This window comes from Neomonachus schauinslandi, chromosome 3 (genome assembly GCF_002201575.2).
Source record: "Neomonachus schauinslandi chromosome 3, ASM220157v2, whole genome shotgun sequence".
NCBI lineage: Eukaryota > Metazoa > Chordata > Mammalia > Carnivora > Phocidae > Neomonachus > Neomonachus schauinslandi.
The window spans coordinates 104,932,903-104,957,155 of NC_058405.1; the positions used below are offsets into that span (position 1 = coordinate 104,932,903).

Sequence of the window (24,253 nt, forward strand, 5' to 3'; positions counted from 1 at the left end):
ATTGAAATGATAACCCATGATTTAACATCCATGATTTAATTCCCGAGCCAAGATGAAAGAAAGCAATTTTAAATTTAGTTAAATTACATATATCATAAATATGCCTTAATATTAATACAAATGCAGAAAAATATAATAGTAGATTTAAGATTCATTCCATATAGATAGCACTTTAAAAATAAAGGTTCTATTATTCAGAAATTATCTTTATTAAATTATAGTTACTTAAATGAGTAATTCAAAATGATAGAAAACACAAAAGCCTTGTACTTAATGGTCAACAGATGCTATTGGCTTAATTATGGAGTTATATTCAATTATAAGGGTCTGAAGTCTGAAATTCTTCATCTTTTTGTGTAAGTTTTGATATGTAGAGTATGTGTCATTTTAAATATTAAATGTGATTTGCCAGATTTTTTCATTTATACAAAACTGACTGTTTTTTTGTTGAAATCTGCACTAGACGATGAATCAAATTTGGCACTTCCTTCTTGCCACACAGTGACCCGGACATAGTGATAACCATGTCCCATCTCAGCCAAATGGTCTGTAATGGGAAACTGGCACATCATAAATCTAGTGGCATGAAAGTGATTTTTGTAAAGAAGAAATGACCCACATTTAACCAGGGCTTGTTACAATCTTCAAGCTGCCATTTCTATCTCAGATACAACCATCAAAGGGAGCAGAGTGGCCCTGTTGTTCTTTATCCCAGTCCTAATAGTTCCACTGAAATATGCAGGATATTTAGTATTTTAGGTATAGGCCTTTTTATCAATGTCTCTTCAGTATATCACTTAACGCATGAATGCCTTTTTAAAATTCATCTGGTGATGCCAAATAAAATAATCCTACATTTTAAGAACAGAAACTAAACAAGTAAAGGGACCATGTTTTGATTACATATAGATGGTAAGGTTTTCTTCTAAGGCTCAAAAAGGCTTTTATTCATGGGTTAGTATAAGGAAACAACTGAGCTTGGAATTCATGAAAAACACTGTCATCTTATTAAAAAATGGATTCTGGATTAAAAAAAACAATAATTGAAGTAAAAATGAGGTAGTTATTTTAAGAGCCTATTGAAGATTTCAGTCAAAAAGGGAGGATACAATTTGGACACTTTATTAATCATTCTTTTTTGGCGTTGTCTGAATTGGAAGTTACTCTATTGGGTTAACTCAATTAAAAGTGCTTGCAGGTATCATAAATCTCTTCATTTTAAGTGCATCATTAATTTTATGACAAAATTAACCCAACACCATTAGAGCAACAGGCAAATCTTGACAACTATTTTTTTTAGACCATTCTAGTTGATATTTGAGGGGTCCACAAACAATTTTAACCGTTCACTAGGTTTTAACCTTGAGTCTACTCTAGCTGATGGGATCCTAGGATCGGCAGGGACATTACTGTTTCTATTGTCCTGTGGGAACAGTCAGTGAAAAACACAGCTAGCTGTGATACATGAAACCTTTCCTTACCACACAGAACCATCCTTGATGTGTTCACTCTAACAGGGAAGATTACTTTCAGCTTTCTGCTTGCAGTGTTCTGATAACCTCGCATATTTAATTGTAATTGAGAGTCAAGTGACTTCTACAGAGGATGTATTTTAATTAGCTATCAAATGAATAGGGAGGTTGTTTGTCTAGATTTTCTTTCTTTGTACTAATTAATTGAGAGTCAAGGGTCGGGATCTTGTCTTGCAGAATCCATTGAAGACATTCATTTCAAATATTTATATACATCCACTTACAAGCATAGGACTCAGAGTTCATTTTACAATCTAATATAGGCCAAAAAGGAACATTTTCATTAATGTGCTGGCATCACGCTGCAAGTCATAATGATGGCAAAGTAAATATTCAAAAAGGTTTATGTTTTCTGTTGCAGTCTTTAAGGTGAATAAAAGTGTATTATTTTAAATATCATTAAGCAAATGAAAGAGAAATCTATAGGCAAAGATTATATCTTAATTGACCAAAAATTATATTAAAAATAAAGGGCAAATCACTCCAAATTTGGAGTCCATAGAAAATAAATGGAAAGTAGAAATGAGGTAGTGTTTTGCATTCAATTACTTAAAATGAAAACATTTAGGCAAAAATTAATTCAGTTCTAAACTTCACCTTGTGCCTGGAGTTATATAGCACTACCAAAATGGTCACAATAATGTCAGTGATTTTAAAATTTATAAAACTATAAATATTAGGGGCATCTGGGTGGCTCAGTTGTTAAGCATCTGCCTTGGGCTCAGGTCATGATCCCAGGGTCCTGGGATCAAGCCCAGCATTGGGCTCCTTGCTCCGTAGGAAGCCTGCTTCTCCCTCTCACACTCCCTCTACTTGTGTTCCCTCTCTCACTGTGTCTCTCTCTGTCAAATAAATAAATAAAATCTAAAAAAAAAAAAAAACCTATAAATGTTAGCCTAGAAAGTTTGCATCTGACATGCCTATATTTACTAAACATTTGAATGACCTCACCTGTGTCACTGTGTGATTTTGCAAAATGTGAGAAAATTCAAGATCCTGAAAAAGGTTGGGGGCACCTGGGTCGCTCAGTTGGTTAAACATCTGATTCTTGATTTCAGCTCAGGTCATGATCTCAGGGTTGTGGGATTGAGCCCTGTGTCAAGCTCTGTGCTCAGTGAAAAGTCTGCTGAGGATTCTCTCTCTCTCCCTCTGCCCGTCTTGCGCATGCACACATGCTTGCTCTTTCTCTAAAATAAATAAATAAATCTTAAAAAAAATAAATGAAGGTGAACATAGTTCTATGGTAAAAGTGAGTGTATATTGCTTTTCTTTAAGCATAAAAGAAATCTTTAACCCTTCCTCTGATAGGGATTGAAAAAAATGCTTTTGCCAGATCAATAGCTGCAAACAAAGTGCCACAGTCTGTTTGTTTTGTTTATCTATTATTTAGACAAATGGTTTAAGATGGGAATCACCACCACCACATCTTTCAAATCTTTAATTGTGGCATAGATCTCTGAAATTTCTCTGGGAATTTGTTCTTGCTTTTATTTTTACTATTCGGCCAGAAGATAGGGCAATTTGGGAGAACTTCCACTTAGCCCTTATTTTAATCACTTTTCCTCCACAAATGCATGTCAGAGTTGTGCCAGATGCTCAGTATATGCATCCCAATTGTGTACTGAGGGGACAGAGAATAACTTCTGGGTAGATCCTTGGATGTACTAGATCCACTATACGATAAACTTGGGCCAAAACTTTACTCATTACTTGGATTCCACAGGCTCCCACTAAATGGGGGGGCATGATGATTTTAAGTTACCTTGTTATCTTCATCCGTCTGGATGCTATATCCAACAACCCTCAAAAATTCTATTTCCTTTTTTCATTGCAAGGTTAAGACTGGTAATTGACATAGAACCCTTTGGTCTTCTGACCTACACAGCCTTGAGTTTATTATTAGCTAACCTAAGTTTATTTTCTTTTTTAAGCCTTAAATAAGTCATCCAACAAATCAATGTTTATAATTACTATTGTTCCATATTGTTTAAGAACCACAGCTACCATATAAGCCAATGCTTGATCTTCTTTTCTTTTAAAGATATATTTATTTATTTGAGAGAGAGAGTGCAAACAGGGGGAGGGGGAGCGGGAGAGGGGCAGAGGGAGAGAGAGGGGAAGAATCTCAAGCAGACTTCCTGCAGAGCATGGAGCCCGGCACGGGGCTCAATCTCACGACACTGAGACCATGACCTGAGCCAAAATCAAGAGCCTGATGCTTAACCAACTGAGCCAACCAGATGGATGTTGATCATCTATCTATAATTCATCCCAGTCACTGCCAGTGGGACTCTTAGAAATTGTGGTGCTACTGCATGTCTGGGTAATCATCACCCCACTTATCACCAACAATGGTGTCTTTATTATATCTGACTGGTGGGTGAATCTGTTTTTAGAATTCCTTCCTTTGCTTTGACAGGCCACTTCATATTTCCTGAAGCAGAGCTTGAGACAGAGGCTTTATGCAGTTTATATTAGGTAGTGATCTGGAGACTATGTATGGGAAACTGGGAATAGTACAAAAGCTCCACAGATGGGTATTATCAAATTGATTACCACTATGTTAAACTTGGGCTGGTTTCTCAGAGAACTTCAGAAGAAACAGGAAGAATGAAGCACAGAATTAGCTGTCTAAAAGAAGGAAGGGGCATTTTTTAATGGTTAATGGTTTCTCCATTGGCTAATGGTTGCTCCATGGAGCATTAACACCTTCATATTCTCAGGTCACACATGCCTAAGTTCCAGGTGTGTTCCTGTAGAATTCCTTGTTCTCCCCATGGTTGGTCCTTATATCATTTGTCGTCAAATAATCAAGGTCAACTAAGAGTTAAGCTTGAGTAAGGAAGGACTGTAAACCTGGATGATTTGAGGGGGAGCACATTCTAGAGTGGATCATAAAGGTGCTGGACCAGTGAGGGAGAATATAAGAGAATTTATTTAACCTCATGGCAAGAACATCTAGAGCTTGCCTTTTGCACCAGCTCAGAGATGCCCCAGGGCAGAAAGCAAGAGTGCATTATAGGCCAAATAATGCCTCTCAAATATGTGCATGCCCTAGTCCCTGAAATCTGTGCATAGGTAACCTGACTGCAAGGGACTTTGCAGATTAATTTAAGGTAGTGGACCTTAAAATGAAGAGATTATCCAGGTTGATTCAATCTAATCCCATGAGTCTTAAACTCAAAGGGCTTTCTCTGGATGATGGGGGAAGGGACCAGCAAAAGGGAAACCAGGGAAATTATAAATCTGATGGAAATATGAAACATGGTTCTGGGATGTTCTGGGGAGGATTTGTTTTCCCCATATTCTTTATCAAGATGCAAAGTCCTGGGATCTGTATTCGAAAAGGAAGTGGGTAGCCATCCTTCTGCTGTAGAGTGACTGCCCCCAATCCAAGATTCTACAGGCTTTCAAAGGGTAATGCTGCCAGAGAATAGGACAGACGCCTAAGACTGTTTCCAAGAAAGGGAAGGGGTGTGGAAGCACTAACGAAGCCTGTCTCTCTCCCAGTGAATTTACAGAGGTTAGAGTAAAACATAGGACATGATATTTGGGGATGTAGCTGGGTGTGGATTACAGAAAGAATCCTGGTCTTATGGTATACAGGAACATGACATTTTTATGCACTTCTTTGTTTCATTATTTAAGTAAAAAAAAACATACTGATATGAGAATGAAAATAGTCATACCGGGTTCTAGGAGAGACCCACTAGGATATATGAGGGAGAAATTGTCCAGGAACCATAGGCCTAAGAAAGATATTTAAGAGGCGTAAAATTGATGGAAAGTGGGAACAAGTAAATATTGCATACCCTACGTACTGGACAGCACTGGAGGTACAGTATCTTCTCCATAATTAAACATCAGTAAATGGGAAAGAAAAACATAAAAAGCACTTTGGACTATTATTATTTTTTAATTTCATAGCACAAGGACATGAGGGCATCATTCCTTAGACTTACAGAATTGTTGAAAAAGAGAACTTTTGAAAATTGGGTTGGTATTGTGAGTAGGAAACAGGAAACAGATACTATGACACCTCAGCAGAAAGCCATGAGAAGAAAATACACTAAACAGGACAATAAAAACCTAAGTTAAGAAGGAAGGTGAGTAAAATAAGGAAGGACTTGTTCCTGAGGTACAAGCATACATGAAAAATCAATTGAATCTGCAGGGTAAAAAGTAACTAAAAATGCAGGTCAGAAACTTGAAAATCTCTTCTAGAATAAAAGAAAAAAAAGAAAAATTATTAATATGATACATGTGTGAGAAAAAAGAAAAACTTAACCTAAGAACTTCTGTGTATTAAAGAAATCAATTTGTACACAAGTAAATAAAGATATCTTGAAGAAAGCGAATCTCAGCTAAAAACATTGTTGTAAGTAGAAAAAGCAATAAAAACATAGTGCATATGTGGCAAAATATATTTATTATAATTAGTTTTGTATTTTTAAGCCTGGGGATAAATGTTACAAAAAAAGAAAAATCTGTTTGGTCTCAGACTTATCCTTAACAACACTGAATACCAGAAGGCAATGTGAGGCAGGTGCAACCTAATTTTGCAGGAAATGGAAAATCTCCATACATTGAGTTGAGTTGAGTTGACATTTGTTTGTGAAGACCTTAGAGAGATGTTTGTATAAATATAAGAGCTCAGCAAATAAACCACAGATAAAGGCTTTTTTTATATTTGATGAAATATACCAATAAAATGACTTAAATAAAAATAAAGAAATTAAGAATGAAAAAATTACATAGTAAAAGGAATGATGAGTTTTAAAAGAGAAATATTAAATGTAAATATAGTTGAAAATATTCCAATTAATAAAGGGAAGACAAAAATATAAAAATACTACTTCTTTTAACATTTGTCAAAATAAAACCACAAACTGTATCAAAGACAATGAGGGTAAGTTAGACTGGGGAATCGAATGATATTAAACTTCTCATATTAGATGGAAAAAAGATATTTTTAAATTTTGGATTTAATTGTTAGTACATTTTTTAAAGTTAAAAATATTTAACAGTAAGACAATAAATAAATAACTTTCAAATCAAAAGACTAAAATAAATGCATTCATGCCATATGAAGTCTGCATAGGATAAACAGAAGCTGAATAAAAATAACTAAATGAAAGCTCAGGAAAGACATAAAAACAAATATTTTAATGTTATTATATTTTAAAAGAGGGGTAGAAAATTTAAATTTATGCATGAGTCTACAACAAATGAAAATTCTTTAAAATGATAACTGGTTATTTCTAGTGTTTTAGTGGTAATTTTTCTTTTTTCTTTATATTTATTTTCTACATTTTCTAAAATGACTTTTTTTTTAAACTAGAGAATAAGCAATACGGGATACAGGTTATGACAAAATAGTCAAAGAGGAATACTGGCTTCCTGCACTGTCACTTTGGATAGAAAAAAAGATAAGCAAACGGAGAGAAATATGATGATTTTACATTAAGGAATAAGAAACTAGGGATCAGTTATCCCTCTGGGTAAGAGTAGTGATTTCTAAAAATTATAAGCCAAAGAAGCGAAACATGACTGAATTTTACAAAAATAGGAGAGAAATGCCATCTTCACAATTAATGGGACATCCAAGCCAGTGTGTGAAAATATGTGAGGTGTGTGTTAATGTTGTTGTTGTTTATTTATATAGATTTCCACAAATACACCGTTGAGACTAGCTGACTGCAAGGACGGAGGTTACTCCTGTTTAGAAACCTCATTGTTCAGTTATTTCCTACTTAACTTTCGACATTACCCACTGAGAAATGTAGCTCATTAGTAAAGTTACTCTAAACTTCAACTCTGTGTATTGTTTTTTAAGTATCTCCATAAACAGCCTTATATTTCAAACTCCTAATTTTTTTTCTCAATCATATTTCACAGTTTATGCTGTATGTGAAAAAGTATTTTCCCATTTATAGTTAAATTACTGACCTGAATAAGATGTGTATGGTTTTCACTATGGACATTATTCTTTTGAAAGGTTATAACAGTTTTAGTACTGGTTTCCCAAGTTACATGGCGTAAATAGCTAGGAATCAATTGCATCAGGAGGCTCATATTTTATGTATTAAAACTGCAGAAGAAACTACAGTTGAAAAATTATCTTGGAGTAAACAAATGAGTAAAGCATCAGTACTATATTGCTTAATTTCACCATTATCTTACAAACCCCAGCTACAGGGACAGACTATCCATCAGAGAGAATGAACACATTTTAAGCATAGAATTTATCAAATAAGCCATCTTCAGTACCAATTTTTCTTTTGATTTTTGATCACTTTGGGTACAGAAAATGATAGGATTCACTGGAAACTATTTTTCAGAATACGTTACAGCCATTTAAGTATAATAACTATTAGAGAAAAGTTAAACCAGAGAATTCATTTCATTTCATTTTTTTTTTTAGACTAGATACATGCATAGCACATTATGAAGTACATGTTCCTGGACCTGTGGATATTATATCATCAAAAGCTAAATGTTGTTCTGAGTAAAACTACTTCTGTATATTGTTAATTATCTTTATCTCTTTCTTGGTGTGTTAACTTTCTGGATATATTAGCAATGGAATTGGTAACAGAACTGAAAAATGAACCATTTTCTGGCTCTTTTTGTTGTTTTTCTCATATTCAAAATACATGGAAAAATAATTTTTTGTGCTATATTATCTGGTAATCACCTTCACAAAGAAGTGCTTGAGTCTCTCCTTTTCTTACAAGCTACAATTCAAGGGTTTCTATTTAAACAATGATTTTAATTTGCATTAAATTATATCATCTAATTTCGAAAAAGTTTTCATTAAATAAACTGATGGAAACTGGAATGGAGCATTAGGTAAAGAAAACAGCTTTCAAAAAATGGTGAGTTCTATTTTGCTCAACTCTGTGGGATTCTTAGCCTCTTATATTTTAATTTCTATTTATTTATTTTTAAAGATTTTATTTATTTATTTGACAGAGAGAGACACAGTGAGAGAGGGAACACAAGCAGGGGGAGTGGGAGAGCGAGAAGCAAGCTTCCCGCTGAGCAGGGAGCCTGATGTCAGGCTCGATCCCAGGACCCTGGGATCATGACCTGAGCCGAAGGCAGACGCTTAACGACTGAGCCACCCAGGCGCCCCTATATTTTAATTTTTAAAGTAAAACTACATGAAAGAGTTGATTCTGTAAATAGTAATAGTATTCTTAGGAATCAGATTTTACATCAAGAGTATTTGTTTGAAGATATGGACATGTGAGGGGCTAAAGGAAAATAAGCAGTGTATTTTTTTTCCTATTCATTTCACCACATACACCAATTTTCTCAGTTAGGGTTTGGAAATTGTGGGTACTTTGCATATTATAGTTCATTTATAGTAGCTATAATATACATGAGTATTGAACTTCTTCATATCTGAGTTATAAAAGCAGAAAGTAACATTTGTACAAGAAAAGTGCAAGCTTAAATCTCAACCTCGGGCGCCTGGGTGGCTCAGTTGGTTGGGCGACTGCCTTCGGCTCAGGTCATGATCCTGGAGTCCCGGGATCGAGTCCCGCATTGGGCTCCCTGCTCGGCAGGGAGTCTGCTTCTCCCTCTGACCCTCCTCCCTCTCATGCTCTCTGTCTCTCATTCTCTCTGTCTCAAATAAATAAATAAAATCTTTAAAAAAAAAAAAAATCTCAACCTCAAGAAACAACGAAATAAGCATATAATCGAACACAAAACAAAATAAAACATAATCATAATTGACATTAAATGGCCAAATAAAACATTTACATAAATTAAAATAGCCCAAATTTACACAAAACTGTTTCTAAATCAAACTTTTCTCCCTTAGTTGGTTCTCCCTTTTTTGTTTTGTTTTGTTTTTTTACTGTATAGGCACTTTACTAATACCAAATTTCTATAACTCATGCATCATCAGTATTAAAAACTTAAAGACTTGGGAGGGAGCACCATGATTTTGATGCTGAGGGGCTTTTTTCTTTCTTTCTTTTTTTTTTTTTTTCTTTTTTTGACTTAGCTGTTTCAGGTGAGAGTTTTTTAATAATGGAAGGCAGAACACAGCCCTAGATCATTTGTCCTTAGTAAGTGCAATTTTTTCCCCAGAAGAAATTTGGCAGTCTGTAGACATTTTGGTTGTTGCAACGTTGGGTGGTATTAGTAATATCTAATGGGTAGAAGGCAGAGATCCTGCTAAATATCCTTCCCTAAAAGGACAATAAAGAACTAACTGGGCCCAAATGTCTAGAAAACCCCTACTTTAGAAGAATAGTCATTTGGGTAGGAAGGAGAATTTACCATGAAATATTCATTTTTAGAAAATATGTTCCATCAAATCTTGAAGGAAAGTTTTAGGAAGTATTTTGGTGATGGCATTTATAAAGGATGGTCACCATGGAGGAGAATTATACACCTGAATTTCTAGCATTTATATGAGTTTTTGCATAAGAGTATTGAAATAGAAAGAGCTAGAGCTATATAAATAAATTTAAGTAGTTGAAAAAATATCTTTGTCCTGTAAAGACTGAAGCAAAATAATTGCAAAAAGAAAGACTGTGAACTCTGATGTGGACTTGAGTGCACCAGCATGGGATGGTGAAGCATACTGTGGACATAAGGACCCTGATAATGTAGATGGGACCTCAGGGTTAAAAAGTATATCCCGAACTCTCTCAAGTATGGTTTTCATCAAAGCCCTAGTGAAAAAATAGGCCATTGTGCCAGACTCTGGGTGTTAGTTAGTTGTCTGTGTATCATAAATGATACACTAGATATTTATACCACTGTTAACTGTATCAAGATCATCTCAATCTGTAGGTTCTGTTTCCTTCGAGTAATAATTTCAGTTACATTTGTAAAGCTCTGATATAAAAAGGCCACTTTAGATAATAAACTCAATGATAGCTCCAGTAAATCAGAGCCTCCTGTATTTCCTTCTCCAGGCTGATACTCCAGGTCGGTATACCGATAACCATTCCACTTACAAAATAATGCCTAAATAGCATCTCATGCAATCTGAGTTTTCCATAAAGTACACTTTCTGAGAATGGGAAAGGCAGGAAGAGCTTTGGCTTATTTCAACACAATTGTCACACTACTGTGTCTATAACCTACCTCTCTTTCTACTGCAATATAAGAATCCATAATAAGCAATGTAAGATGGGGGAAAAATATGAAGCAAGGAAAATGTTTCTGCTCCAAGAAGAGAGAAAATGCTTTCTCTATTGTGCTTTTAAAAGTGATGCAATGAAATCAATCTAACCCAGAAAATATGCTCTAAGGATATAACAAAAATTACATCTCATGTTTACTAAAATAGTTTCCTAGGGATATTACAGTCCACAAATAAAAGAATTTTCTTACTTTTAAAAACTACCCAACACAAGCTCTTAAATATGTAGAATTTCATTTAAATAAGTCAGCCAACAATTTTTTATAAAGTATTTAACACTTCATTGTAGAAACATAGGCAAAATGACTATTATAACCAAAATGAAAAATACTGTTCAATTTAAAAAATGTACTTAAACAAGAACCTGAAAAAGTTTATGATATGCATAACATTGTTCAAGCAAAATTGCACTAGTATTACATAAATCAATAGTTTATAAAGGCCTCAATATGGCAAAGTTTAGAAATAGGTAGTATGCATGCACATAGTACAACAAAAAGTCTCTTTATAAAACAGCAGGTTTTTTTTTTTTTTTTAATGCTTGTACAAAGGGATAAAGAGCAACCACAAACATATTTCATCTGTTAGGTTAATACATTATGACAGCTAAAAGTCAGTCATGTCTATCAGAGGAACAAAAAGCCCTCCATACCTTGTGAATAAATCTTTTGTGCCTTTAAAGATATCTGTATAAAAATGCTATCCTTTTTTATACAACTTAAATAAATCGTACTTATTTCAGTCAAAATTTGAAAACAAACAAACAAAAAAGTGAATGGGGTCCATGTGTTTTGCATAACCAAAAGAAACCAGAGTACCAGAGTAACTGGTCAGCATTTATACTCTCCACCTTTGATTATGGACAGATAATTGGTCTTCTATATCCTGGAAAGTCCTTTAAGAATATATTTTGAATAGGGCAAATATTGGATTAGTCATACTGTATATTGAAACTATTTACCAACTACTTTATACTATAACGGTTGTTTTGCCTCTTCCTCCTGACCTAGCAAAGAGAATGCATTCACATAATTGAAATTCTGTCATCAATTTGTGTGCTTATGTATTATTGTTCAGTGTTCTGCGTGATAAGGGGTTGGGTTAATCTTCCACAAAATGCACATGACTAGGAAGAACTTCCTAAGGCATGCGTACCCAATGCCCTGTTGTGCTCTAGGCTGGCTATTTACCTCAGGACTGAGGGAGAACAAAAGGTCTTATCCCATAGCAAGTGTGGTCTTTCCACTTATGGTTATATTTTTGCTATGTTCTACTACCTAAATACAACTATTCTTTACAGGGTGTATATGTTTAGTATATCACATAGAGTCCACTAAATTTTGGCAAATGTGGTTGTAGGTATTCATGCAAATTATTAATTGTATATATTTTTAAAAGTTTTTCCTCAAAATTTTCATCTACCACTTGGCAATCTAAGGCTAATTTCAAAGCAGGTGATGCTGGAATTGTGAGGGCTAGATATTTTCAGCAGTCTGAATCAATCTTAATGTGCACAAACAAGAGAGTTGACCATTCAATCATTCTTCCATCAGTTTAAATGGAAAAGTAAAATGACATTGTATTACAGCTTTCAGACCATATAATGAAAAAGTGCAGAGATTCTCTTTGTTGATTAAGTAGAACGAAAAAAGTTCATATAAAATAGATTGCTCATATTCACACTACAAAGGAATATGTTGTTTTTAATTTTTAACAAATCCAAAGGTGAATCATATCAGCAGCATTGTTGTAAATTGTATTGTAGTGCAGTTCTTTTTCATAAAAATACCATACAAATGGTCAATCAATAGTCATCAGCAAAAAGTAAAACCCAGAAAACTCAGAAAACGATTAACCAGGAGAAAGATAAAGAAGGAGGTAATGCTGATGCCAAAACAAGTATAATACTGTTGGAATATACAAAAGTAATCCTTATATTTTATACATTTATACAGCATATAAAAGGTATCACTGATTATGCCACTGTCTCTCTTATCCCAATTTCTATTTTCTTTGGAAGCAGTTCTTTCCTTTCATCAACACTTCCTAAGGAGTTTCGACAGTTTTGCCCATCCATATATAGTTTTGCATACACTGGATTGGAGTAATTTGTTGGCTGAAGGAGAAAAAAAAAATAGAGAAATTCAATTTTTATCATCAATTCTGACCACATTAGTTATATTCTAGGATGTCTATCTTTCAATGTTAACCACATTTATATGCAATACATTTAATTTTCTAAATAGTAATTACATAAATGTAATTGAAATTCTGTTTACAGGCTTTAGTTGACTTTTGTGCGGTATTGGATAAAAACATAATTGCACGTTTTTCAGGTAACTGGTGAATCTAAGTGGAGCTTTGACATAAAAGTAAAAGCCCGAGGATATCTTTGTGAAGACAGTATTCACTGAGATTACTTAAAAGCATAAAACATTAAACCAAATCATCTTATTTCCAGTCCGTGTGCTTACCACCTTATCGCCAGAGCAGTGGCAGGAAAGATGTGTTTACAGAAAGTCATCTAGTTGCTTGAGGCTTATAATTTTTTCAATATGAAGTTAAAAACAGGAAAACAAAGAAAATAATAGTAAAATACATTGGTGGAATAGACTTTAAAATAAAGACAATATTTTTGCTTCAAACAAGTTATATGTATTTATTATTGTAAATACTTTCGGACTCTTCCAAGGATTTGAAGTTCATAGTTATCGTAATTTTCATAGATACCTAGAGCACTTTGAAGTAGAATCGAGACACACAGAAGTGATCTCTTCCAGCTGAAAACATGCAATGTTTATCATTTTATTAATTGTAACTTAACCCAAGAAGTTACTGCCTAGTTTTTGTTTAGTTTTGTTTTTGTCTTCCCAAATGCAGAACACTAAATCTTAGTTCCGACAAAGAAACATATAATCTTTGAGCCATGCAAATGAGACAAACATGATAAAAAATGAGAATGAAAAACAGCTGATGCGAGAGAGGTACAAAGGAGAACATACTCATCCCCAGGAATCTTTATACCCTTATTTTTATCCCTCTTCCATCTACCATAAACCATGTAACTTAAGACTGAGTACCTTCCTCTAGAAACTAGTTACTTAATAAAAAAAAATTTTAAGAGGGGTCTCATTAGACCATTTCTAATTTCTCAATATGATGCCACATTTTGTAGTATATTTTTATTTAAGTGGACATCAAACTTGTAAATACTAAACAGAATATCTTAATAGGAAGTGAATAAAACCAAACATGAATTTAAGTTTAAATTTTTCAGTTTAAATTTTTGGCTAGAGATTTCTAAGAATAGCAAAAACTCATTTTTATTGTTAAAGTGCTGTGACATTTTCAAAATCAGCAGAGGAGATATTTCTACTTACTAGCTTGTCTAAAATGATAACATGTTTTCTTTGTAATCTTGCATAAGCGGGACATCTAACATAAGCCTCAGGTTTTAATACTGTTTTGAAATCTCTTGTTAATTAAAAACTCAATTAAAGACATCCCTTATCTAAGTCCAGCCATCATCTTTCATTGCGAGGGGTTCTGTGGTGGAATGGATATGAAATAATGAATTTTCTTCTCTCACCCCAGCAGTTAGTGGTCCTTTCAAATCAGAGTTTAGGTAGATGGGAGGCGCTGTGTGCGGAAGCTTGAAAGCACTGGACCCTCCCCCTATATACCTGGCCTGTATGTAAACAGAGAATTTTAGTTTCCGATCTAATATCATGGAACGATTTTCATTGACATAAACTCATATTAAGTCATAAAAATAGCATAAAAATAGCATAAAAATACTCATTAGCCCTGGGGCACAAACAGTGTGTTCATCGTAGCTTTAATAGATTAAGAAAAAAATATAAATATTGGATCTGTGCTTCTTAAGTAGACATTTCTGTTATATACAGCTTACTGATAGACACGCCATGCATCAAGACACCTCCATACATTTCTATTTATTTAACTTCATCCTTCCCAAAGAAATCCTATCTTTGCTAACTACTCTGTGAAAAATATACAAGACTCCCCCACTTAAGGTTTTGTCCCTTTGAAAAGTTCTGACAGTAGCCCATTTTGAACACTCAAATATCTGACTGCTTCTTTTTATTTATTTATTTATTTATTCATGAGAGTCAGAGAGAGAGAGAGAGAGAGAGAGAGGCAGAGGCAGAGGGAGAAGCAGGCTCCCCGCCTAGCAGGGAGCCCGATGCGGGACTCGATCCCAGGACCCCGGGATCATGACCTGAGCCGAAGGCAGACGCGTAACCATCTGAGCCACCCAGGCGCCCCTGACTGCTTCTAATTAAAGATTCATCACCACTCTATATTTAAAAAAATTTAAAAATGTTACATTAAAAAAAATCTGTATTTTGGAAATCTGACTCTCCAAGTGAATTACTAATTAAACTAGTTCACTAAGTCTCCGTGCAAGAACACTGACTTTAGATTTTCTTGGGTTTAAGGGCAGAATTAGCCAATCTGGTACAGTCATATTCAGGATAGAGTACTTATTAGTGACCCCAAATGGGGGAAAAAACTAGGCAAAAATTTGAAGACCATAAAAAATTAATGTACAAATTTGAAGTAAATTAAAGGTGAGTTGAAAAAAAAATAACTATCAACTCTTAACAATGAATAATCACAAAGTTGGGGATAAGAGCAAGGGTCTCAGAAAAAGATTTTAAAAATAAAATCAGGTCAATATTGCCTCTTCATTTTCCCCCATAAGGACCTCATTGAAAAAATATTGAAAATAATCTAAGTAAAATTTGAGATGAATTTGGAGATAAAACCAGTAAATACTAATTTCCTTTTTTTGAAATCTTCAAACTGTTCTGTGATTGCCTCCATAGTCAAATCTTTTTTATTAACTTTACTTACTGTTTCAGTTATTTTGACTAGAAGATATGATTGAAGTATAAATTTATCCATTTTGAAAATAATGAAAATGCTCTATAAAATCCTTTTCATGTGTGATGCAATTTTCATTTGATCACATCATGACTATATCAAACCATCATAACTCAGCAAATACTCTATGAAAAACATTTGGTCATTAAGGTTGCTTCGGTGTGGTCCTCTTCTTTCTAAAATTGTTTATAACTATTAGGACTAGTTGTGTCTCTTGCAGTTACTTCTTAGGCAGTAATTCATATCTACATTTCAAAAATCAGAAGCTAGCTAGACTCAGCCATCTAAGTCACATTAATGTAATTTTGGTCAATCAGTCAGCAAATTGGTAAATAAATATTTATTGAATGTTATGTGCAAAGTACATTAAAAGTATATCTGAGGGGCACTGAAGCATAGTTTTATCTTCCTAGAGTAAATGTGGAAAAATTTTTAAATGGAGTACTAAAAAGCTATTTTCTTTAAGTAACCCAAATTGGCTTAATTCTATCACTAGAAATAAAAATGATGGGGAAAATGAGAACTCTCCTTATGAAAAGTGTATAAAGTATGTTCTCATCAGTTCATATTATATTTACAATGTACTTTCTCCTAAGAAAAATTCAAAGAATATGAGAAGTCTATTATTTATCTTCTTCATAGATAAATTATGAAATAACAATGTGCATAATATATAGAGTCTTCCATTTTTAAGTAGAAAACACTGAAACTTAGGTTTCTAGGATTTATTTCATGAACAATTTCAAATGTAGGAGTTAATTAGTGAATTAATAATTAATAATAAGTATAAATTTACTTCTAATTAGGAAAAAAGTCACTACAATATCCTCTGATAGTGTAAAAATTTATACATGCACTAATAATTGATTCCTTTTCAGAGAAATAAATATTTGACCATCGATTTCAGGCTCAGATAGTCTGGCCATGGATTCAGAACTAGCCTGAATGTATGGGACTCTATTCAACATCTTTGGGAACAGCTGTTGCTATGAGCACAAACCCATTTGGACATAGATGGTGATTATTTACAATGTAAAGGTGCATTTTGGACAAAGCATCTTTAGTATATCAGAAAATAAATTAGCTATTCAATAAATGAATGAGTAAGCTAAGAAAAATCATTCCGTAATAGCAAATTGATGTTCTTAACTCACAGTAGAATAGTCTATCATTACCATACAAAATATGAAGATAATACAGTGTAGTGAATCTTTGCAAGTTTACTTTATCTGGATAATTGTATCATTTATCTATTTCTCTTAAAAGCTGCTAACCTGAGCATACAATGATAAGAATAGAAACTTTACCAAAAAAGTTAGATTTTTAGGCTGTGTGTATCAACAACGTGACTCAAATCGATAGGAAGGCTGTTATAGTAGAAAAATATTTTTCAAAAGTAATTTGATTACAAACAAATCCAAGGGCACAGCTTAGCTGAATCAATGAAACACTACTGGAAATAAAATACTTATTTTGACAATGAAGTACTGCACTCTTTTTATTATTAAAAAATAAATCAGACAGTATTTTTATGCTAGGCTGTATATTTAGATACGCCAACATCTCAACACATTTGAGTAAAACATTATTTTAAGTAAACTATACATGTTTATAAACTCAATGAATGAATACATATGTATTTTCCAAAACATGTTATCTTAACTTCATGCTTCACGTGAATGCAAGCCATAATTTTATTTTTTTCTTTAAAAGAGACTATAACATTCAATGTATCCTAAAGTTCTTCACTGTAACTTCAGATAAAAGAAATGCTGATAAAATTCAGGACTATATTACAGATAAATGACTCAGGAATGTTAGTGCTTACTGTCCATCATCTTAAAACATATTACCTTTGTTGCATCTATCATAAAACCAGGATCTAAAAGACCTCCATCGTTGTGATCATGATCCACCTCATACATGTTATAAGATGGATTCCCAATTTCTACATTGATTCCTCCGTTGATAATAGGCTGTCTTCTAATAGTTTTTGTCCTAGAATATGTGAACATTAATGTAAGTGTAAACTGTCTCAATATTCCAATCATGATACATAAAGCTATCATATTTGTAGGTTTACTGACTTATTTTAACATAACTCACAGAGTTCATGAATAAAAGTGCATTAAAAATAAATATTTATCAAGTCATAGAAGAACCAAAAAAGTCTTAATGTGATAAGTTAGTTATTTCCCCAAATTACTTAGATTTGACAGCAAAAAATGCACTTGGAACATATTCCTCTTAAATAGCTGATACGTTAGTTGAAACTGAATATTCACTAATTCGTTATTTCTTAAATTAATTTTTACCCTTTATTTCTGAAAACTATGACTAAAAAGTAGTGATAAAGAATCTTTGAAATAAATTGTTTTCTTTTTTTTTGTTTAATTTATTTATTTGACAGAAAGAGAGAGAGAGAGAGAGAGCAGAAGCGGGGGGAGGGGCAGAGGGAGAGGGAGAAGCAGGCTTCCCACTGAGCAGGGACTCAATCCCAGGACCCCAGGATCATGACCTGAGCTGAAGGCAGATGCTTAACCAACTGAGCCACCCAGGCACCCCTGAAATAGATTGTTTTCAATCTCCAAGTCATCCTTTTTTAAAAAACTGACTCACAGACACTTGGTTCCAGATAATAACCCTACAGACAACCTACTCCTTCCAGATCTCTATAACTGCATATTCACATAAATTGAAAAATCACACTTCCAGGAATATATAACATAAACCAATGCAGAATTTGTGAATGAAATGCACAAGTTGTGATACATAATACATATTCAGTATCATTGTACTGATATTACTAATCTTACACATTAAGATAATAGGGTGCACTTCAGAGACTCTTGCTGTTTCATGGAAAAACTACCAAAAATGTAAAATTCTACTGAAATTTTAATTAATATGTGCCCTTGTTAGTTTTGTTAGAATATATAAATGGAGCCATCCCATCAACATAACAAGGGAGACAAGAGTTCTGAATTATACTCACTTTAAAATGAAATAGAAGGATAAAATAGTTCGAAAACAAGATTTTGCAGTTGGAATAACGAAATCATGTTTTTAAGAATTAAAAAAATTAAAAGGAAAAACACTACGTTTTTGTAACTCTGTATGTAATTTATTTACCGACCTTTTGTCTAAACCATTGAATCTTACCTTCTTTTTCTTTTACAAAGCACTAAACCAATTACTAAGGTGGTTATCAAAGTCACCAGGAGGACTAGCGGCACAATGATAGCGATGCTTCCTGAAAAAGAAATGCATGAATAGGTGAACACATAAATAAAATGATTTAAAGAGTGATATAACTGAATACTTTACTATACCAAATCATTTGACCATTGATGTAATGAAAAGTAAGGCTCAGGCCAAATGTCTATATTCTTAGTTCATAACTCTGTTACTGAAAAATCACTCTCCTATTAAATACTTGATCTGCTGGAAATGTTTCTTTAGATATCTTTCGTTTATGTGTTGCAGTTAAATACCTTGAGGTTAGAAATGCTGATTTCTTTGTCAGTCTGAGTCTGATTCTCACTATACACATTTACTTGCAATGATGTAAGTAAGTACATGTTGGTAACTTAATTGTAAATCAATGGTGACTGAATACACATTTACATAGTTCCACTGGCTACAATCCCACCTTTACTTTTGTTCCTTTAGCTATAAATATTCTCTGTCAGTGAGTAATTGTGGCAAATGCAGCCTGGTCAAATAGAAGGACATCAGAGTTGGATTCAGATAGACAGAGCCTGAATATCACTTCCACGACTTACTTAGAATGAGCCCTTGGATAGGTTATTTCAAACTTGAGGCTCATGCTCCTCACCAATAAAACAGAGACAAGGAGACCTACTACACAGGGCTATTAATTTGGTTCAACAGAATAGGGGCGTGGGGAGGCAAAGGGGATTCTCTTTCTTAAGTTCCATTCCAGAATAATTTCAGCAAAATAAACCTGAGGGTTTGGCTTATATTATAAATGTCCATTTTCACATTTTTCCATGTATTTACAAAAATTATCTTAGGTTGTATCACTTATCTTCAAAATGGAATAAAAGATCTATGGAAGAGATCTCCAAGAGTGGTCAGAGAAACTGGGTCTTAGTTTTTATGCATCTGAGCATAGGGGAGAAACAAAATGGAGGAGAACCTGTATTTCTGCCTTGGCAATAAGAGCATCCATTCCACCACCTCCCCCCGGCCCCCACAGAGGAAGGAGAGAATACCCCTTTGCTGGTAATGTGATCCACAGGAGAATACACCTACAGTTATGTCATGCAGGAAGAGAACTGAGAAGGTTGCTTAATAACAAGAGAGTATTAAGTAGTTCTATCAAGTCCCTAACGTTAACTTTTCCAACAGATAAATATCTAGTGCCTATGACACAAAGACTTTTGTCCCTTTAGAATAAGCATCTGGTTGATTCCGTTGAGTCAGCGAAAAACTAAAGCAAGTGAACCTCAAAACTAATTGAAATTTTTTGTGGGGATCTTGAATGGCTCAAGAATGAAATATTAGGAATTAGTAAGTATATAAACTTTCCTCTGCAAATACACATGCATGTAAAAATACTGTGGTAGAAATGAATGGTAATATTTAGCATAATAAGCAGCTCCTAAGGGTTACAAAATAGTAATACAGATCAGTTTTGACAACTCTAGACAGAAGATATCTGTGTGACATAGTCCATACTGGAGATTGCTTACCAAAATACCAAAAAGGCTTTATTAAGGAAATATCATGTATAAAATAATCTTCTAATTTGGAACTTTAAAAATCATTTGTTTAAAATAACCAAATAACTACCTTTTCCATGCAAGAAAAAAAAAAGGGACTTGCCTTATTTAGTCAGTTTCTAAAATGTAAAGCTCATTCTATTATTTCGTGTTTTTACCAGGACTATACAACTTAGCGAGTTTGATATTATATTACCTTCTTGGTTTGGGGAAAGTGAACTTTATATGAATGTGTAATTTATTAGTAATTAAAGAAAGTAGAGAATCTGGCACCTTGGATAGTAATTAACATTTATTCACAAATTTTTAAATACCAGTGAACAGCTTGGTCTCTTCATAAACTATGACTTCAACTGACTGATCATGACTTTATAAATACCCCTACTTCATTATTTTCTTTTTTCCCCTAAAATTTGTGGTAAATTGATAGATATAAAATACCAATTCTGGTCTTAGGGTATATAGTTACTTTCCCTTCACTGCCAATTGTATATTATTTAAAAAAAAAGATTTTATTTGTTCTATATAGTTTCTTTTATTCTTATATAAGGTAGAAATGCTGTTATGTATACATGCTAAAAAACTTACCAATCTCCATCTTTTTCTTTCTCCCATCTGTAATGGCAATTCCAGCTCCTTACATTGCAGCACTTTAAGAGCCTAGACTTCTAAATTGTTTATATAACCAATTAAGGTAACTGCAATAATGCTTAGGATAGCCAATAAATAATGCAGGTGGCAATTGGGCAAGTTTTTGAAATTGGATTTTATAAAATTTTTATATCAAATGGAACAATTGGTAACAACATATATTTTTAAAAGAATTAGAAGACAGATATTTATCAAAATAAGTAGAATATATAGCAGTAAATATATTTTAACATGTATCAATCAAAGGTTACTGCAGGTGACTTTTTTTTAGCTTTAACTTATTGGTGGATTGTTTAAACTGATTTTTAAAAAAGATTTTATTTATTATTTGATAGAGAGAGAGAGTGAGCACAAGCGGGGAAGCAGCAGGCAGAGAGAGAAGCAGGCTTCCCGCTGAGCAAGGAGCCAGATGCTAGACTCAATCCCAGGACCTGGGATCATGACCTGAGCCAAAGGAAGACGCTTAACCGACTGAGCCACCCAGGTGCCCCTAAACTGATATTTAAAAAAGCACGTTCTGTACTTACTAAAGATGGAGAGGATATCTTGACATCTTGATAAACTTGTCACATAAAATCCAAGTCTTTCTTTGCAACATTGTTCTGAAGCCTCATTACACAATACTTTTCTGTTAGAAGGGACTGTGTTATCAAATTGTTAGGTTGAAGAGACCCTTACCCTGGGAGAGGCAGGAAAGCTCAGCAGTTGAGATTATGGACTGTGGAGCCAGGCTGTCTTTGTCCAAACCTCAGCTTACTAGCAATGTATCCTTGGGCAAATTAATTATCTTTGTCTCAGTTCACACATCCATAAAATGAGAGTCATCATTAATATGACCTCACAGTAATGTAAATAGGATTGTTTATCATGTAGAAAGTATAACATACATGTTTATTAAATACTTAAAAATATATATTGCCATAGCACCATGCTTGAGTAGGGGAAGGTGGTGAGATCATTTTGGGACATGCTGAACTTGAGCTTCCCATGGAATACAGATGATATAGACATTGCCATAGATATAGATATGGATATAGCAATTGTGCAATGGGATCTATGTCTCAAACTCAGGAGACAAACCAGGATCAGAATAGAAATGTAGGGGTAATCAACATAGAGTCGGTAAGTGAGGTCAAGAATTATGGACCACCATGAAGAGTGTGTATAGTGTAAGTGGAGAATGCGTTGCCCAGAAGAGACAGGGAAAACATCTCACAAAGAAGAAAGTTGCTTCAAGAGGTAAGAAGGGAACCAGAAAAATTCAGTGTCATGGAAGTCAGAGGAAGAGGACCTTTTGTTTATTGGTTGAATTTATAGTGGAAAAATATAAATATTAAACATGCCATTACAATGAATCTCTTTTGATATGTTGCTATGTATTCTGCTCTTAAATTCATGTTCACATATATGCATAAATGTGAATGTAGATATGTTTTTGTGATTAGGATGTTTTCTCTTAAGCACTGTGATGAACTGTAATTTTAAAAGTCATCAAGAAAATATCCTCAATTTGTGTCACTCTCCCTCTTGTCCCCTGATGCCAGCACACTGGCCTTTCAAGACCTTGAGCATCTCGAACTCTTTCCTGTTCCAGCGTTTTTGTACCTGCTGTCCCTTGTGTTTGAAATACCCTCAGCCTCTTCTCTTTCTAATCCTTCAAATCTCAGCTTCTGTATCATCACTCAGAGAAATCACTCCTGACCTCAGTTCTCACCTGCTATTCTCTATTTTTGCTTCTTTTTGTTTTTTTGCCTACTTCACAGAACCAATCAAAACTTAGTTATTTTATAAATCTGCACGTTTACTCATTTGTTTGCTTCCTTGCTTTATTGCTATTTACCCTTCTAGAACCTCAGCTCCAAACAAGAGGCACTGTCTCACTCACTGACTTGTCTCTGGGATCTCATTCAGTACTTGACACTTAGTTGAGGCTTGATAAATATTTGCTTTGGGAGAATTAGGACAAAAGCATTATTTTGTTGCATGTTTCAGTTATCTCTCCGTATTTGCAAATTTTTGGTTCCTTGGTATCACATAATTAGTTTTTTTTTCTATTTTAAAACAAGATGGCATAAAAGAGATAAGGGCAAAATAGGAGAAGAGGAAACAACTCCCTAACAGATATCACATCTCTGTTGTCACTGTACGAAAATACAGCATCTCAATATTACTGCCTCACAAATGCTGAGTATATTCTTATCCTCTTTAATTTTAGCAAATATGAACAGCATAATTCAAACATTGAGCATTCATTCCCTTAGAACTTTAGGTAAAATTTAAATAGAAGTACCCAAGGAATATTTTATCATATTTAATTTAAAACTGTTCAAAATAACTTCAGAAGAGTCAGACTAGCTTTTTTTAAGTGGAACCTCAGAGAACATGCTAGGATAATAGATCTGTTTAATTCCACAGGCTGATCTCTTGGATACTTTAAACAGCAACGACCAGAAAACATCAGTATGAGTACTCAGAGATGATTAAGAAAGTTGTGCATCATTAGAACTAGGTAAAAGGGCGCCTGGGTGGCTCAGTCGTTGGGCGTCTGCCTTCGGCTCAGGTTATGGTCCCGGAGTCCTGGGATCGAGCCCTGCATCGGGCTCCCTGCTCATCGGGAAGCCTGCTTCTCCCTCTCCCACTCCCCCTGCTTGTGTTCCCTCTCTCGCTGTGTCTCTCTCTGTCAAATAAATAAATTAAAAAAAAAAAAAGAAAGGTAAATCTCCATGCCAGCTGACAGTAGTCAGGCCAACAGAAGCAGTGTATTCTTTATTATTCCAAGGTCTGATGATCAAGGAATGCTTCACTGTTAATGGAAATGCAGATCTGAACATTGCTAAAGTATCTATCTTTCTCACTGGGCAGATGACTTCTCTCCAAGTTTGGGGAACATTTGACAACCATTCAAAACTACTGGGCTTTATCTTAGGTAGGATTAGTTTAACTACCTTTTTTCCTTCTTCCAGAGTTATTGAGGCAAGTTGCTCTAAGCATAAATGTCTGATGATAAGTGCCTTTTAATAGTGTCATTATGTGGTCAACTTTGCTCAAATTTAAGAAAATTTGACATTTACATAGCTAATAGCCCTTTCAGTGTGCATCGATACTTCCATTAAACTTAATGACTTTAAATCAGTGATGGAAGGAAGGACATCAGAATCTTTGGGAAAAAGGTTACAAATACTTGCAACTCTTCTGTTTGATAGTCTTTATTTTAGAACTGCTGTATGTAATTAGAGGCA

The 24,253-nt window shown here is 34.1% G+C and overlaps 1 protein-coding gene across 1 annotated transcript in view; it reads right to left on the reverse strand.

Moving 5' to 3' along the window:
• Positions 1–12,679: 12,679 nt before the first annotated feature.
• Positions 12,680–24,253, reverse strand: part of LRP1B (LDL receptor related protein 1B) — a 1,499,204-nt gene continuing 1,487,630 nt past the window's right edge. Inside the window, exons 88-91 of the mRNA XM_044913608.1 lie at positions 18,778–18,868; positions 17,469–17,613; positions 14,294–14,392; positions 12,680–12,820 (exon numbers count right to left, since the gene is read on the reverse strand). Of these exons, the coding sequence (XP_044769543.1) occupies positions 12,680–12,820; positions 14,294–14,392; positions 17,469–17,613; positions 18,778–18,868 (476 nt within the window). The remainder of the gene's footprint in view (positions 12,821–14,293; positions 14,393–17,468; positions 17,614–18,777; positions 18,869–24,253) is intronic.